This window comes from Hemicordylus capensis, chromosome 1 (assembly GCF_027244095.1).
Source record: "Hemicordylus capensis ecotype Gifberg chromosome 1, rHemCap1.1.pri, whole genome shotgun sequence".
NCBI classification, from domain to species: Eukaryota; Metazoa; Chordata; class Lepidosauria; order Squamata; family Cordylidae; genus Hemicordylus; species Hemicordylus capensis.
Window position 1 is genome coordinate 408,043,973 of NC_069657.1, and position 13,203 is coordinate 408,057,175.

At 41.2% G+C, this 13,203-nt stretch overlaps 1 protein-coding gene across 12 annotated transcripts in view; it reads left to right on the top strand.

Annotated features, from left to right (window-relative positions):
* CDC42BPA (CDC42 binding protein kinase alpha) overlaps positions 1-13,203 on the top strand; it is a 281,126-nt gene that overhangs the window by 171,333 nt on the left and 96,590 nt on the right. For all 12 annotated transcript variants that reach the window (XR_008319045.1, XR_008319037.1, XM_053307023.1 and 9 more), the window contains one exon: positions 6,183-6,288. Coding sequence is in view for 10 of the 12 variants with exons in the window: in XM_053307023.1 (XP_053162998.1) it covers positions 6,183-6,288 (106 nt within the window). In the remaining 2 variants the exon portion in view is untranslated. The remainder of the gene's footprint in view (positions 1-6,182; positions 6,289-13,203) is intronic.

Consider the following 13,203-nt stretch of genomic DNA (forward strand, 5'->3'; position numbering starts at 1 on the left):
GTCTTATGCAAAAGCAAGCTGAATAGTACTAAAAATTTGAAAACTGTAAAATAAACAATTATCAGCATTAAATTATTATTTTGGAATACAAGACAGTTGTATTGGATAGATTATTCATCCATGAGTTGCAAAGTTCTGAATGAGTTATGCAAGACATTTCCAAACAAAGAAATAATATGATTTTTTTGCTATTGTCTTGGCTTTAGTCTGCTTGTTATCTGTATGTTAAATGTCACTTTCAAATAGGTCCTGCGTATAAACAATCCAGTGCACATAGATTCGACCTCAACAATGTGCTGCTGTTCTGATTTTGTTGTTTTATAACTGTATGTTAATTTTATTTGCATTCTTTTTTGAAAGCCACTTTGGGTGCTAAGAACAGTAGAAAAGAAATAAAATAAAAGTAGCCAGGAAACCCATAAGAAAAAATTACCAAAAGGGATCATTGTGAGAAATAGAGAGGCAGTCTGACAGATAATGCCCTTTGTCAAAAAATTAGGTGGGCAAGATCCACAAATGTTGGATGTTTGTGGACAGTACATAATACCAATGCTGCTTAAAAAGCACATTCAGGGCCACACTAGCAAACATACAAGAGTGCCCATGTTTTACCTCTGCTCTTTGAAAAATTATCCCGTTCGCCTCCTATGCTCACTTATATGGAAATGTATCCTACATAACACTGGAGGACGTCTGTGTAAACTTTCACAGAATTGTGCTTTAGCTTTTACATGAATTAAAAATGACTTCTAAAAAAAATACTCATTTCATTTCATGTTTATACTCAGAGTCACTAAAATATTGACTATAATGTTTATGTCTGAATCTATGTAACTACGTCACAACCTATCTTTTGGGGGGGGTGTTGAGGGGTGGGCTTATGCTTCTTTCTGTTTTATATCTGTTTAGCCTGTTTAGCTTACCCTTCGTTTAAAAAACAAAAACAAACTGTTGCTTCACTTGATAGAGTACATCCCAACATCTACTGACATCTCAGAGGAGGACCTAAAATTACTTTGAGTACTTGTTTAAAGATAGAGAGGTGTAAGGAGAATGCTGATTAGTTTTGTGCAGCATTCAGACTTTGTGTGATAGGAGTTATTTCAAACATTATTATTCCGATATAGCAGGAGAACATAATGAGAAAACAATTGTATAAAAAGTGATGTCATCTTATAAGAGATAAAATGCTCTGTTGTAGTGTTTGTCTTATTTTGAGAACAAAATGTCAACCTAATGCACATACATGGATGTAGTCCAGTATACAGTTTAGAGTATTTTAATACACAATGATTTTGGTTATTTCATTTACCACTGATTTCATTTGGAGGCCAATTCTTTGGATTTTTATTCAGGAGTAAGCCCCACTGAAGTCAAGTCAGACATACTCCCAAGTAAATGGATTTCAGCCCAATTAATTAGCAGTGCCCTGATTTGTTCTACAGCTTTTGATCCAATAGACAACTAAAGTGTAATGAGATGAGAAAAATGTTCAAGAGACAAGTTTGAAGAAATACTTTTATTCCAATTTATATTTATTAATATAATGGATATTATATTCATATATTTATTGTACATAGATGCTTGCAAAAACATTTAACCACAATAAAACATAATCAACTCTAAAATAATAAAAGTGCAGGATAAAAGGCATACTTAAAACAGGACAATCGGAGAGAAGTATGTGTATATTTGGGGAAAGGCCTGCTGAAATAAGGTCTTCAGCTTTTATTTAGAACTGAAGACGAAAGGGACAAGCCTAATATCAAGGGGCAGGGAGCTCCAGAGGGCTGGGACCACCACTAAAAAGGTCTTCATATAACTAATAATGGTGCTTCGGAATATGGTTGGACACATGGGAGAGCCAGTCTGCGTGAACTTTTAGGACAGGCAAAACTATGTGGGAGTAGGCAATACTTCAGATAGCTTAGCCCTAAGCCATTAAGGGCTCCCAGCACCTTGAATTGCTCCTGGAAAAACCCTGACCCTAGGGTATGGTTACTGAGGTTAAATGCACCTTATTTCTGAACCAGCAATATGACCCACCCCATTATATTATGTTTACCTCTGGCTTTTCCCTGTGTACCATTCTTTTTATTTGTTCTATTTATTTCCTTTTTTCATTTTAAACCATCCTTCATTAAAGAACCAAATCAAGGGCATTATAAAACAATTAAAACATTAACAATACAAAATATCATAACACGTAATAGTTAGCAATGAAGACCAAAGACAAAATAAGACAACTGGAATTATGAGCAGGTGGTGTTCTATACCTCCTGGCCAAAAGACCAAACAAGCAAAACAGTCTTTAGGTGTTTGTGGAAGACTGGGAGGGAGAGCATTGTACAGATCTCTTCTGAGAGGGAGTTCTATGGTCTGGGGCCAATCACAGAGAAAGCCCTGTCCCATATGGACAACAATTGAGCTTCAGCTAGTATTGGCATGGGGAGTAAAGCCCAGATGTCATCAGATGGGAATACTCATCTAGAAGGACTGCCATACTCGGGAGATGGCAGTCCTTTGAGTAATCAGGACCCAAACCATTTAAGCTTTAAAATTAATAACCAGCACCTGGAAAACAGAAGATGCAAATCCTTCAGGACAGATCATTTGTGCACAGTGAGTGGTCCAAGTCAATAATCTGTCACAAAGTGTACCAGCTGTAGTTTTTGATTTGCTTCCAATATTCGGCAGCCCGACATAGTGTGTTGCAGTAATCTAATTAGTACATGACCAAGGTGTGGATAACTGTTAGGGCAATTGAGGGGCATAACAAGTTTGGAGTCGGCCATGCCCCACTGCTTACTCTTCTTTGGAAAAACACAAGGGGGAGAGCAGAGCCAACTCCCCCCCCCCTTAAATTGTAACTGCACCTTGGGAGAACAGTCTCTATTGCTACCTCAGCTGACACTGCCACCAAAGTGGTTAACATAAACATTGTATCATTTCCTCTTATTTCATATTGCATCTCAAATGTGAATTAAAAGCTACTTCTAGACAAGCTGTGAATGAAACAACCATTACTCGAAGGAGAAAAAGTGCTAACCACACAGAAACAAAAATGTAACCAAATGCTTAAAGTGTCTTGATCTGTTGTCTGAGAAGCTAGCCTTAAACCTATGTCTCCCACATAGCTGAGACCCATTATCCATTCCTCTAAGCAGTTAATGCTTTAATCTTTTTTGGCTTTTCCCCAGATTGTTCATCATATGCATGGAATCTGTTAGTTGGGGAGAGAGGTCTGGGGGGTGGGGGTGTTGGATTACAGTGTTCGAGTTTAAACAGCAGCTATTAATATGCTACATTGTTGGAATAAAGTGTTATGCTTCAAATGATGCCTAGCAACACACAAATTGAGAGCTTGGTCTGACAGTGCTGTGCTGTATTTCAGAGTCTGATTGAAATAGTATATTAATTTCAAATTAGGAATAGGAAATGAAAACCTGGAATAGTCTCTGAGTTCCATTATAACTTCTCAAATGGTAGCTAATAAACATTTGTGGATAGCCTTGCAGACTGCTTATGAATACGTTGCTAAATTTTATCCCAGAAATATTGGGGATTGGTGCAGACATAATAGTGGGGATTTCCTAACTACAGTTAAGAGATTAACTACAGTTCAGCAGACTGGGATTGTGCAATCCTTCCCCCTAACCCCTTTGAAGTGTGAATGCTTACCAAACCCTTTCCTCTGTTGCCCAAGAAAGACTAAGGCAGCCCTACTTTGACCATCCAGCTGTTGTTGGCTACAATTTGTATTATCCCTGATTATTGTCCAGTGTGGCTGAGAATTGTGGGATTTGTAGTCCAGCGACAGCTGGAAGTCTGAAGTTGCACAGCCCTACCATAGATGCTTGTTAAATATTAAATTAGTAATGGTTAAGGCTAACCAGAAGTTACAGCTTGGGGTGAACACAAGCGATGGGGCCTTTTCTGCAGAGGCACCTAGATTATGGAATAGTCTACCTGGAGAGCAGTGTTCCCTTTAAGGCGTGCACGTATGCATGCACTCACGTAGTTTTTGATGTCCACTCAGTTAATTTTAGACCCCGTTCAGGTTGAATCAGGAAGATCATACTCTGAATTCATGTGTGCACACACTGCCTTGATACAGCTGCCCAGAACAAAACTCATTCCACACACAGTTGAAATAAGTTAGCAAGAACACTGCTGGAGAGATCCACTTTGCTTGTTTTCTGAAGAACAGTTAAGACTACTTTTTGCAGTAGACTTAAGCAATACTCTGTTTGCAGGTAAACTTGGGCACAATTTTCAGTGCTTATTAATGTTTTTTTACTTTTAAGTGAATAGTTGTTAAGCACATTGGTTTTTAGTGGGACATTTAGTGACATCGCCACCTAATTGTGCAGCGGGGAAGTAACTTGCCTAGGGAGCAAGAGGTTGCTGTTTCGAATCCCTGCTGGTATGTTTCCTAGACTATGGGAAACACCTGTATCGGGCAGCAGCAATATAGAAAGATGCTAGAACGCATCATCTCATACTGCACGGGAGATGGCAGTGGTAACTCCTCCTGTATTCTACCAAAGACAACCACATGGCTCTGTGCCAGGAGTTGACACTAAATCTATGTCATAACTTACTTTTAGTGACACCAGTATTCAATGGTAACTTCATATTAGCTGACAAGAGTGGACCCTGGCAAGGGTGCCATGAGCTGCAAAGATGGTTATGTTCTGATGTACTGTTTATGCTTTATGGAATGTCAACCTAGGCAGTGGAGGATGTTGTCCATATTACCCAGCCAAAGCATCTATAAACATTCCTTTATTCTTTGATACTATTTATGTAATGCCTGTTTACCCTCACAAAGAATAACCATCTCAGGTTTTTATTTGTTTTAAGGAAGTGGCACCTTGGACCCTGTCAAACAGAGATAAAAGTGTTTTTGAAAATCCAAAATCACAGTTTCAGCTACTGCAGTGGAATACTCCCCACAAAAGAGCACACTTGAAATTCATCTCTTTAAAATCATTTTTCGAGAAAATGCATGTCCAACTTAAGAATCCTGGTAGTATTTAGATGCTGAAATGGGTTCTGCCACCCCCAAATTTATTCATACCACCATTTGTCTCCTGTGGGGAGTTGTTGCTCTTTGGGAAATTCATTCAGATTCTCCATTTTCAAATTTGAAATAATAATTGCCTGTCAAATCTGTGTGTTTGGTTCTGATTTTTTACACTCTTGTCTGCACCAGCTTTTATAGTGCATTCTTCATTTTGTGGAGATGTGTTAGGCCACGAAAGCACTGAAATTAAGATGGATGCTATTTTGTGCTCCACTTTGGAGACTGTTTCCCAGTATTCTATAGAAGTATCTGCTCTATTCTTCTCCTGTGCTTGTCTGCACAGCTGTAGGGAGGGACGTATACATTTCCTGGGAAACTGATGTGTCTTTCACTTGTCTTTCCAAGTTGTTGACTTAAAACTTGTTACTGGTGCTGAATTTAAATCAGATATCATCTTGGATCTGGTAAATTGTCCCGTAGATGTTTCAGACACTGTGTTTTATCATAATTAGGCCACTATTATTAACCTAATAGGAATCTTCATGCATGGATGCTTTGCAGAACTGGGCACCATATATGGCAACTCTTTCTTTTATACTGGCTAGGCTTCAGAACTGCAGAGGTTATAAAAATGAATAAACATATTGAATTAGAAAGTTTATCTTTAACTGTTAATGTTTGGGATTCATGGAAACTGTCTCATAGCATTAAAGGAGGATTGGGTGCCATTCAGAGACCTTCAGGTCAACCTAATTGCCACTCAGATGAATGGGAGTTCTAACCATGTTCTTAAGTCCCATTGATTCAGTGAGACTTGCACATGCTTAACTTTCACTGGTAACCATGCACCGAATTCATATGTTTAAGAGATCAAGTTTTGGGCTAACCAGAACTCTGATAATCCTACATTTTTAGAAAAGTTAAGTTGCATAGTGCTAATGGAGAGCATTTTCTCATATCATCCTGAGGCTAAACAGATTATCATGTTCCAGTTTCAGTGGATGTGTGGATTACTGTACAATAGTTTATCTCAGCTACTATACACTTCAGCTTTTAACATTCTGCAGTAGTTTTTTAAAAAGTATAATATATAGTGAGTGAACTATATTCCATATATGATGACAATTGACTGTATTTTTTAATTATACCTTAGCCAAAGTGAAAGAGAGGAGTTTGAAACAGAGTTCAAACAAAAATATGAACGAGAGAAGATTCTGCTGACCGAGGAGAACAAAAAGCTTTCCAATGAGCTTGATAAGGTGGGTGGTGTGTGTGTCTGTGGCGCTAAAATATTGAACCAAAGTTACAGAGTTGGCTAAGCAAGTTTTTAAAAATAATTTGAATAATTAACCTTGAGTGCTGCTTCTATATGTGTTCTGTTTTTGTGATGATAGCTTGACTTAGACAACTTCTGTTAATTCCATTGAAACTGTATTCCATAAAATTGCTCAGTAATGAAGTTACTTAATATATATTTGATAAGAGCCACAGGGTACCTTCTGTTTTGCTACAAATATAATTAAAATTCCATACTTGTATGGAAAAAATTAATCAATTTAGGCTATATAGAGAAGGCCTATCAAATTATTAAAAACCAAGTGTTATGAAATGAAGAAAAGAAGTACAGTGTTTAGAAATAAATAAGGAACTAGGATGAAAGGAGAACCTTCAGATAATGTACTAATAAGAGAACAGGTGGGAAATTACTGAAGAATGTGCATTGTTTGTTTCAAATTTGATAGCACAAGAGAAGTTTGAAAATAAATCAGCAGACAAGTTCAAGCTGATGGTTGAACCAATTAGGAGATATATTGAGAACATACTTGTTTAAGTAATCAGATAAATGTATGATTAGCAATGTACTACCTGGTTTTAAGAAGAATATAATGCAAACTGCATAGAAGCACAAGCTTTTAAAGCCATGCCTCGAAATTGCATCTGGACAACAAACACACGAGACATGAATGTGGATTAAACTAGGGCCACATCTTTATTAATTCTAATAAATGAGAACAGAGAGAGGATTGGCGCTCCACCCCCCACAGTGCGGTTCACAAGCCTAACACCTAGGGCGAAACACCTCCGCTCAAGGCAGCTTCGGGGCCAAGGCCACCATTAGTTCACCTAATGAAAGAAGCCCAGCAGAGGAGAGAGGGATCTGCTTCCCCTTCAGTGCTGCTCAAGGTGCGAGATAGGGGTGTGCAAACCGGCTCGATGTCGAGCCAGTTGGACGGTTCAGGGTCGAACCGAACCACCCCGTTTGGGGGTTCGCAAACATTTTTAAGGGTGTTTTTTTAAAGAATATTTTTTAAACCTTATCCCACTTGGGGGAGTTCCTGGAGGCGGCGGGGGGGGGGCTGTCTGAGGAGGATCCCCCTCTGCTGCCGGTCTTCCTTATGTCCTCCTCTGGCTGGTTTGGGCACTCTTTGGCCAGTTTTTTACCTTGGCCCAGTGGCCATTCTGGAGGCTGCACGCCTGCACAGCTGGCCTCTGGGTGGCCCAGGCCACGCAGAGGCCAATAGCACAGGCGCGCAGCCTCCAAAATGGTCGCTGGGAGAAGGCCGAAAACCGGCCGGAGGGGGGCATAAGGAAAGCCTTATGTGGGGGAGAGGGACCCTCCGTGGGATTGCTGCCACCACCTCCAGAAACTCCCCCAAGGGGGATAAAGTTACAAAAAAAACCTTTTTTAAAAAAAAAAACCCAACCTAAAAACGTTCGCGAACACACACATCCCTGACCGAACCGAGTTGGGGGCGTTCAAGGGGGTGTCAGACTGAACTGGCCCAGTCGGGTTCCAGTCCAGTCTGGACTCGATCCAAACTGGGCCTGCCGGTTCCATGCACATCCCTAGTGGGAGACTGAGTGTGTGCTGTTGGCTCCTTCTGCTACTACCTGCCTACTTTTGCTTCCCCCCGTGAGACTGCAGCCTGATATCTCCCTTGCCAGGACCCCTGTCAAAGTGTCTGACCATATTGAATGTGTGTACCTAAGCTTGGGGACCAGGGATAGATTGGCACATATGTTTGTATACTGATCGCCCCACTTCTCAACATAGTCCTTAACTGAGCTGACGGACTTGGTGTCGGGCTTGGCATTGGAGTCTCCCAGGCTTGTGGTGCTCGGGGACTTCAGTGCTCACTTTGGGACCAATCTGTCCAGGGCAGCTCAGGAGTTCATAGTGACCATGACAACTATGGGCCTATTCCAAGTGATCTTGGGACCAATGCATATTGCTGGTCACATATTGCTGGTCTTTCACCCTGAACAGGGTGGTGTTCTGTGAGTGGGGACTCCTGTGATTTCCCCATTGTCATGGACGGACCACCATCTGGGTAAGGTTGGACTCACAACCTCATCCCACCTCTGCAGGGGTGGGGGGCCCATTAGGATGGTCCTCCCCGGAAGGTTACTGGATCCAATAGGATTCCAAGAAGCTTTGGAGGGATTTAGTGTTGGCTCTGCTGGTGACCCTGTCGATACTCTGGTGGAGAATTGGAATAATCAACTCACCAGGGCACTGGACATGATCACTCCTAAGTATCGTGTGTAACCCACTTCGAAACTGTCCTGTTGGTATACGGAAGAACGAAAGGGGCTGAAGCGGCGAGGTAGATGACTAGAGTGCAAGTGGAGAAAGACTCGACACAAATCTGACAGATTATTACATAGAGATCTGTGCTCAGGCAATGCGTGTGGTAAAGAAGTGATTCTTTTCCTCCTGTATCGTGTCTGGAAGTTCACATCCAGCGGAGTTGTTCAAGGTTAATAATGTGCACCCCTTCCCCCTTGAATCAGTACTTGGGCCCAACAATTACTCGCTGTGACGATTTAAATTAGTTTTTTGTGGACAACATCTCTCGTATTTGGGCTGACTTAGATTCAAACTCAACAATTGTTACAGAATCTGATTCTGAGATGTCCAGTGGCTCCTCTTATGTGATGACCCTAGATCAGTTTCAGTTTGTGGCCCCTGAGGATGTGGACAAGTTGCTTGGAATGGTGCGGCCTGCCACCGGCCCTCTTGATCCTTGCCCGAAATGGCTTATACTATCTGTCAGGGAGGCTGTTGTAGAGGGCCTGGTAGAGATTATAAATACTTCTCTGAGGGAGGGCAGGATGCCTCCTTGTCTTAAGGAGGCAATAATTAGACCGCTTCTGAAGAAGTCTGCCTTGAGTCCCTCAGAGTTAAGCAATTACAGGCCTGTCTCCAACCTTTTATGGCTGGGCAAGGTGATTGAAAAGATGGTGGCCTCCCAGGTCCAGACAGTCTTGGAGAAAATTGCTCATCTAGACCCATTTCGAACTGGCTTTAGGGCAGGCTATGGGGTGGAGACTGCCTTGGTTGGCCTGATGAATGATCTTCAATTGGGAATTGACAGAGGGAGTGTGACTGTTGGTACTTTTGGATCCCTCAGCAGCTTTCAATACTGCCACCCAGAACAAAATTCATTCCTCACAAAGATGAAAAAAATTAGAGAGAACACTGCTATTGACCATAGTATCCTTCTGGAACGTCTGAGAGGATTGGGGGTGGGAGGCACTCCTTTGCAGTGGTTCCGCTCCGACCTCACAGGCAAATTCCAGATGGAGTCAATTGGAGACTGTTACTCTTAAAATCTGAGTTTATGTGTGGCATGCCTCAGGGCTCCATACTGTCTCCAGTTCTCTTTAACATCTACAATAAAGTGCTAGGAGTGATCATCAGGGGCTTGGTGTGGGGTGTTAGTATGCTGATGACACCCAAATCTATTTCTCCATGTCAACATCAGAAGAAGAAGGCATCACCTCCCTAAATGCCTGCTTGGAGGCAGTAATGGGTTAGATGAGGAATGAACTGAGGCTGAATCCAGATAAGACAGAGGTACTTATTATGTGGGGTCATAACTTAGGAGATGATTTTGATTTGCCAGTTCTGGATGGGGCCACACTTCCCCAGAAGGAACAGGTTCACAGTCTGGGAGTGCTTCTGGATCCAAATCTCTCCCTGGTGTGCCAGGTTAAGGCGGTGGCCAAGAGGTACTTTTTATCCGCTTCGGCTGATACCCCAGCTGCATCTGTTTCTTGAGATGAATGACCTCAGAATGGTGGTACATGTGCTGGTAACCTCTAAGCTAAATTACTGCAATGCGCTGTATGTGGGCCTTTGTACTTAGTCTGGAAACTGCAGTTGGTCCAGAATGCGGCAGCCAGGTTGGTCTCTGGGTCATCACGAAGAGCCCATATTACTCCTTTGTTGAAAGAAGTACACTGGCTGCCGGTACATTTCTGGGCAAAATACAAAGTGCTGTTTATTACCTATAAAGCCCTAAACAGCTTAGGCCCTGGGTATTTAAGAGAATGTCTTCTTTGCCATGAGCCTCACCACCTGTTGAGATCATCTGTGGAGAGGTTCGTTTGCAGTTGCCGCCAACTCGTTTGGCAGCTAGTAAGGAACGGGCCTTCTCCGTTGCTGCCTGTGGACTTTGGAATGCACTCCCTGTTGAAATAAGAGCCTCCCCATCTTTTGCAACTTTTAAAAAGGCACTAAAGAAACATTTATTCACCCAGGCTTTTAAATAGATGTATAGTTTTAAATTTTTAATACTGGATTTTAAATGTTTTTAATGATTTTAATTGATAATTGATTTGATGTTTTAAATGTTTTTAATTGTAAGCTGCCCAGAGACGCAAGTTTTGGGTGGTATAGAAATATTTTAAATAAATAAAATAAAAATAAATAATGTGCAGGCACCTGCTGCAGGACTTGCCACGCAAGCCAGAAAGCCTTAAAGGATTTTGAGTCCCCCACCAGGTTGGAGTAGGCCATCAACCAGCGCTCCCTGGGCCGGAAAGCCTCTCGGGACTGCTAATGGCTTCCCCTTACACCAAGAGCGTGCCTGAAAGGTGATCACCAGAAATCTGTTGCCCCAGAAACTTCACTGTACCTGCTGTTGTGATCAAGGAAACCCAAATTCACTACTAACTAGGATCTATAATGTTAGGTAGGCAAAAAAGGCCCCCGATCAAAGCCATTCCTTCGAAGGTCAAGAAATTCCTATCCGACCCCCCAAAAGGGGCAACCAGCAGAAGCCCAGGGATGGGTGGGTGGGGTCGCTGCCCCCAGGAAACTGAGATGGAGGCGGGCTGGGAGCCAAAAGGCCGCCAGCACCCCACCTCTGAACTCCTGACCAGCCAACAGCTGGCCAGAGCATGCCTCTTTCCCTTTTAGGGCCAGGGCAAAGAGTCTTCCCCCTAGACATGCTGGGGAGGAACAGACCAATACTAACTAACAAATTAAAAATAAAATGAAATTAAAAAATTAAGTGTTGGGGTTGCCATATTCAAGCTCTCCAAATCCGAGCACTCTAATTTGCAGGTCATGCAAATTAGCTTGCAAATAATTTACATATTATGCAAATTTACTTATGCACTGTCCAGGTGACTTGTATTTGCCCTGGATATCTACCAACAATAGTTAAAAACACCCGCTACCAAAATATTTATAGGAAAAAATTGAGATATTGATAGCAGCAATAAAACAAAATATACACTGAGCTTTTCAGAAGGTTGCAATCCTATACACACTTATTTTGGGGGAAACTATGAAACCTGTGGTTCTTACTTCTAAGTAGGCATGCACAGAATGGATTGTGCTATAAAGCTAAAAAGGTTAAACATTGCAATATACAAGTAGGGAGTCATTTACATCAAAATCAAGCTGTCCTCTCAACTGCCCTAGAGAGATCCCCAGCTGACAAAAAACAGACAACAACATTCCTCAGGGGATTACTTATTGTGAACTTTCCCCAGCCAGCCTTCTGTCATTTACCTGCCTTTCTCTAAGTCCAGCAGTTGAACAGAATAGTGACTGCACATATTGCTCCTTAACTCCACTTCTACCATGTGCGGTAGAAGTTGTGCCCGCAAGTCGATGTTGATTCTTGGCGACCACAGAGCCATGTGGTTTTATTTGGTAGAATACAGGAGGGGTTTACCATTGCCTCCTCCCATGCAGTGTAGGATTATTCCTTTCAGCACCTTCCTATATTGCTGCTGCTTGATATAGGTGTTTCCCATATTCTGGGAAACATTCCAGTGAGGACTTGAACCAGCAACCTCTTGCTCACTAGGCAAGTCATTTCTCTGCTGCACCATTAGGTGGCTACAGTGGCTAGTGCTTCACTATTTTATTTTATTTTAAGCTGGGAATCTGGACAAGCTATTGGGCTAACTGGGCCCCAGGGAACATGCTTAAAATCTGCTAAATACCCGGAAATCCAGGGGAGATGGCAACCTTATGAGCAATTTGTTATTAAGAGATAAGTAAAAAAGAGAAGCTACCCTCTCAATCCAAATGAGAGGACTAGAAATTGGGATGCACTTCTGTCTACCTATCTGATAAATTTGTATGCCGCCCACTACCCAATTCTCTAGATGGTATATATATTAACCTAGTGGGAAACCTCGGAATACCTTGACTGGAATAAAATTCTCACTCCACTGCAGAAAACAGGAAATAAACTAAGACAACAGATGGATAAATCTGTATTTTATTAAAAAATAAAACCAGGAAGACATAATAAGACAAAACTAGTAAAGGGATTGTCAATGATGCTCCCCCATAGAGGAGGGATCGATAAAATAAAACAAATTGTTGACTTAGGCATAAAAGGAAATGGAAAAAATTAATTAGCTAGCGTTTGTTGATGATATGGTAATGGCAGTTATGGAAGGAAAGCTGCAGAACATTAAAAACAATTTTTTGTTTCAGAAAATTAAATTAGAATAGAACAAAAATACTGTGACAAGTAAGAAACTCCCTTACAAAAAAAGAATATTACATAGTATGAAAGATCTAGAGCAGAGATTAATAATAGGGTTGCTAGCATTAATTGAAGCTATTCCCAGCTTTTTTCTAATAGTTTTTCCAATTTATTTCACAATATCAGGCCTTTACAGTCACCAATATTGCTTTAAATGGTCACCTGTAGACTGATGATAATTCCTGAGGACTACAGATCAGTCCTGGAGGGTTGGAATTCTAAAAGCAGAATATAAATTTTAAAACAGACTTTTTGTCAGAAAAAAAATGCCATTTGATAAGAATATATCTAAAAAATATTTTTATAAAAATATACATATGGAAAATAGGATTATATGGGTGTTAAGTATGGATGCTGGCTGAAATGGGAAAA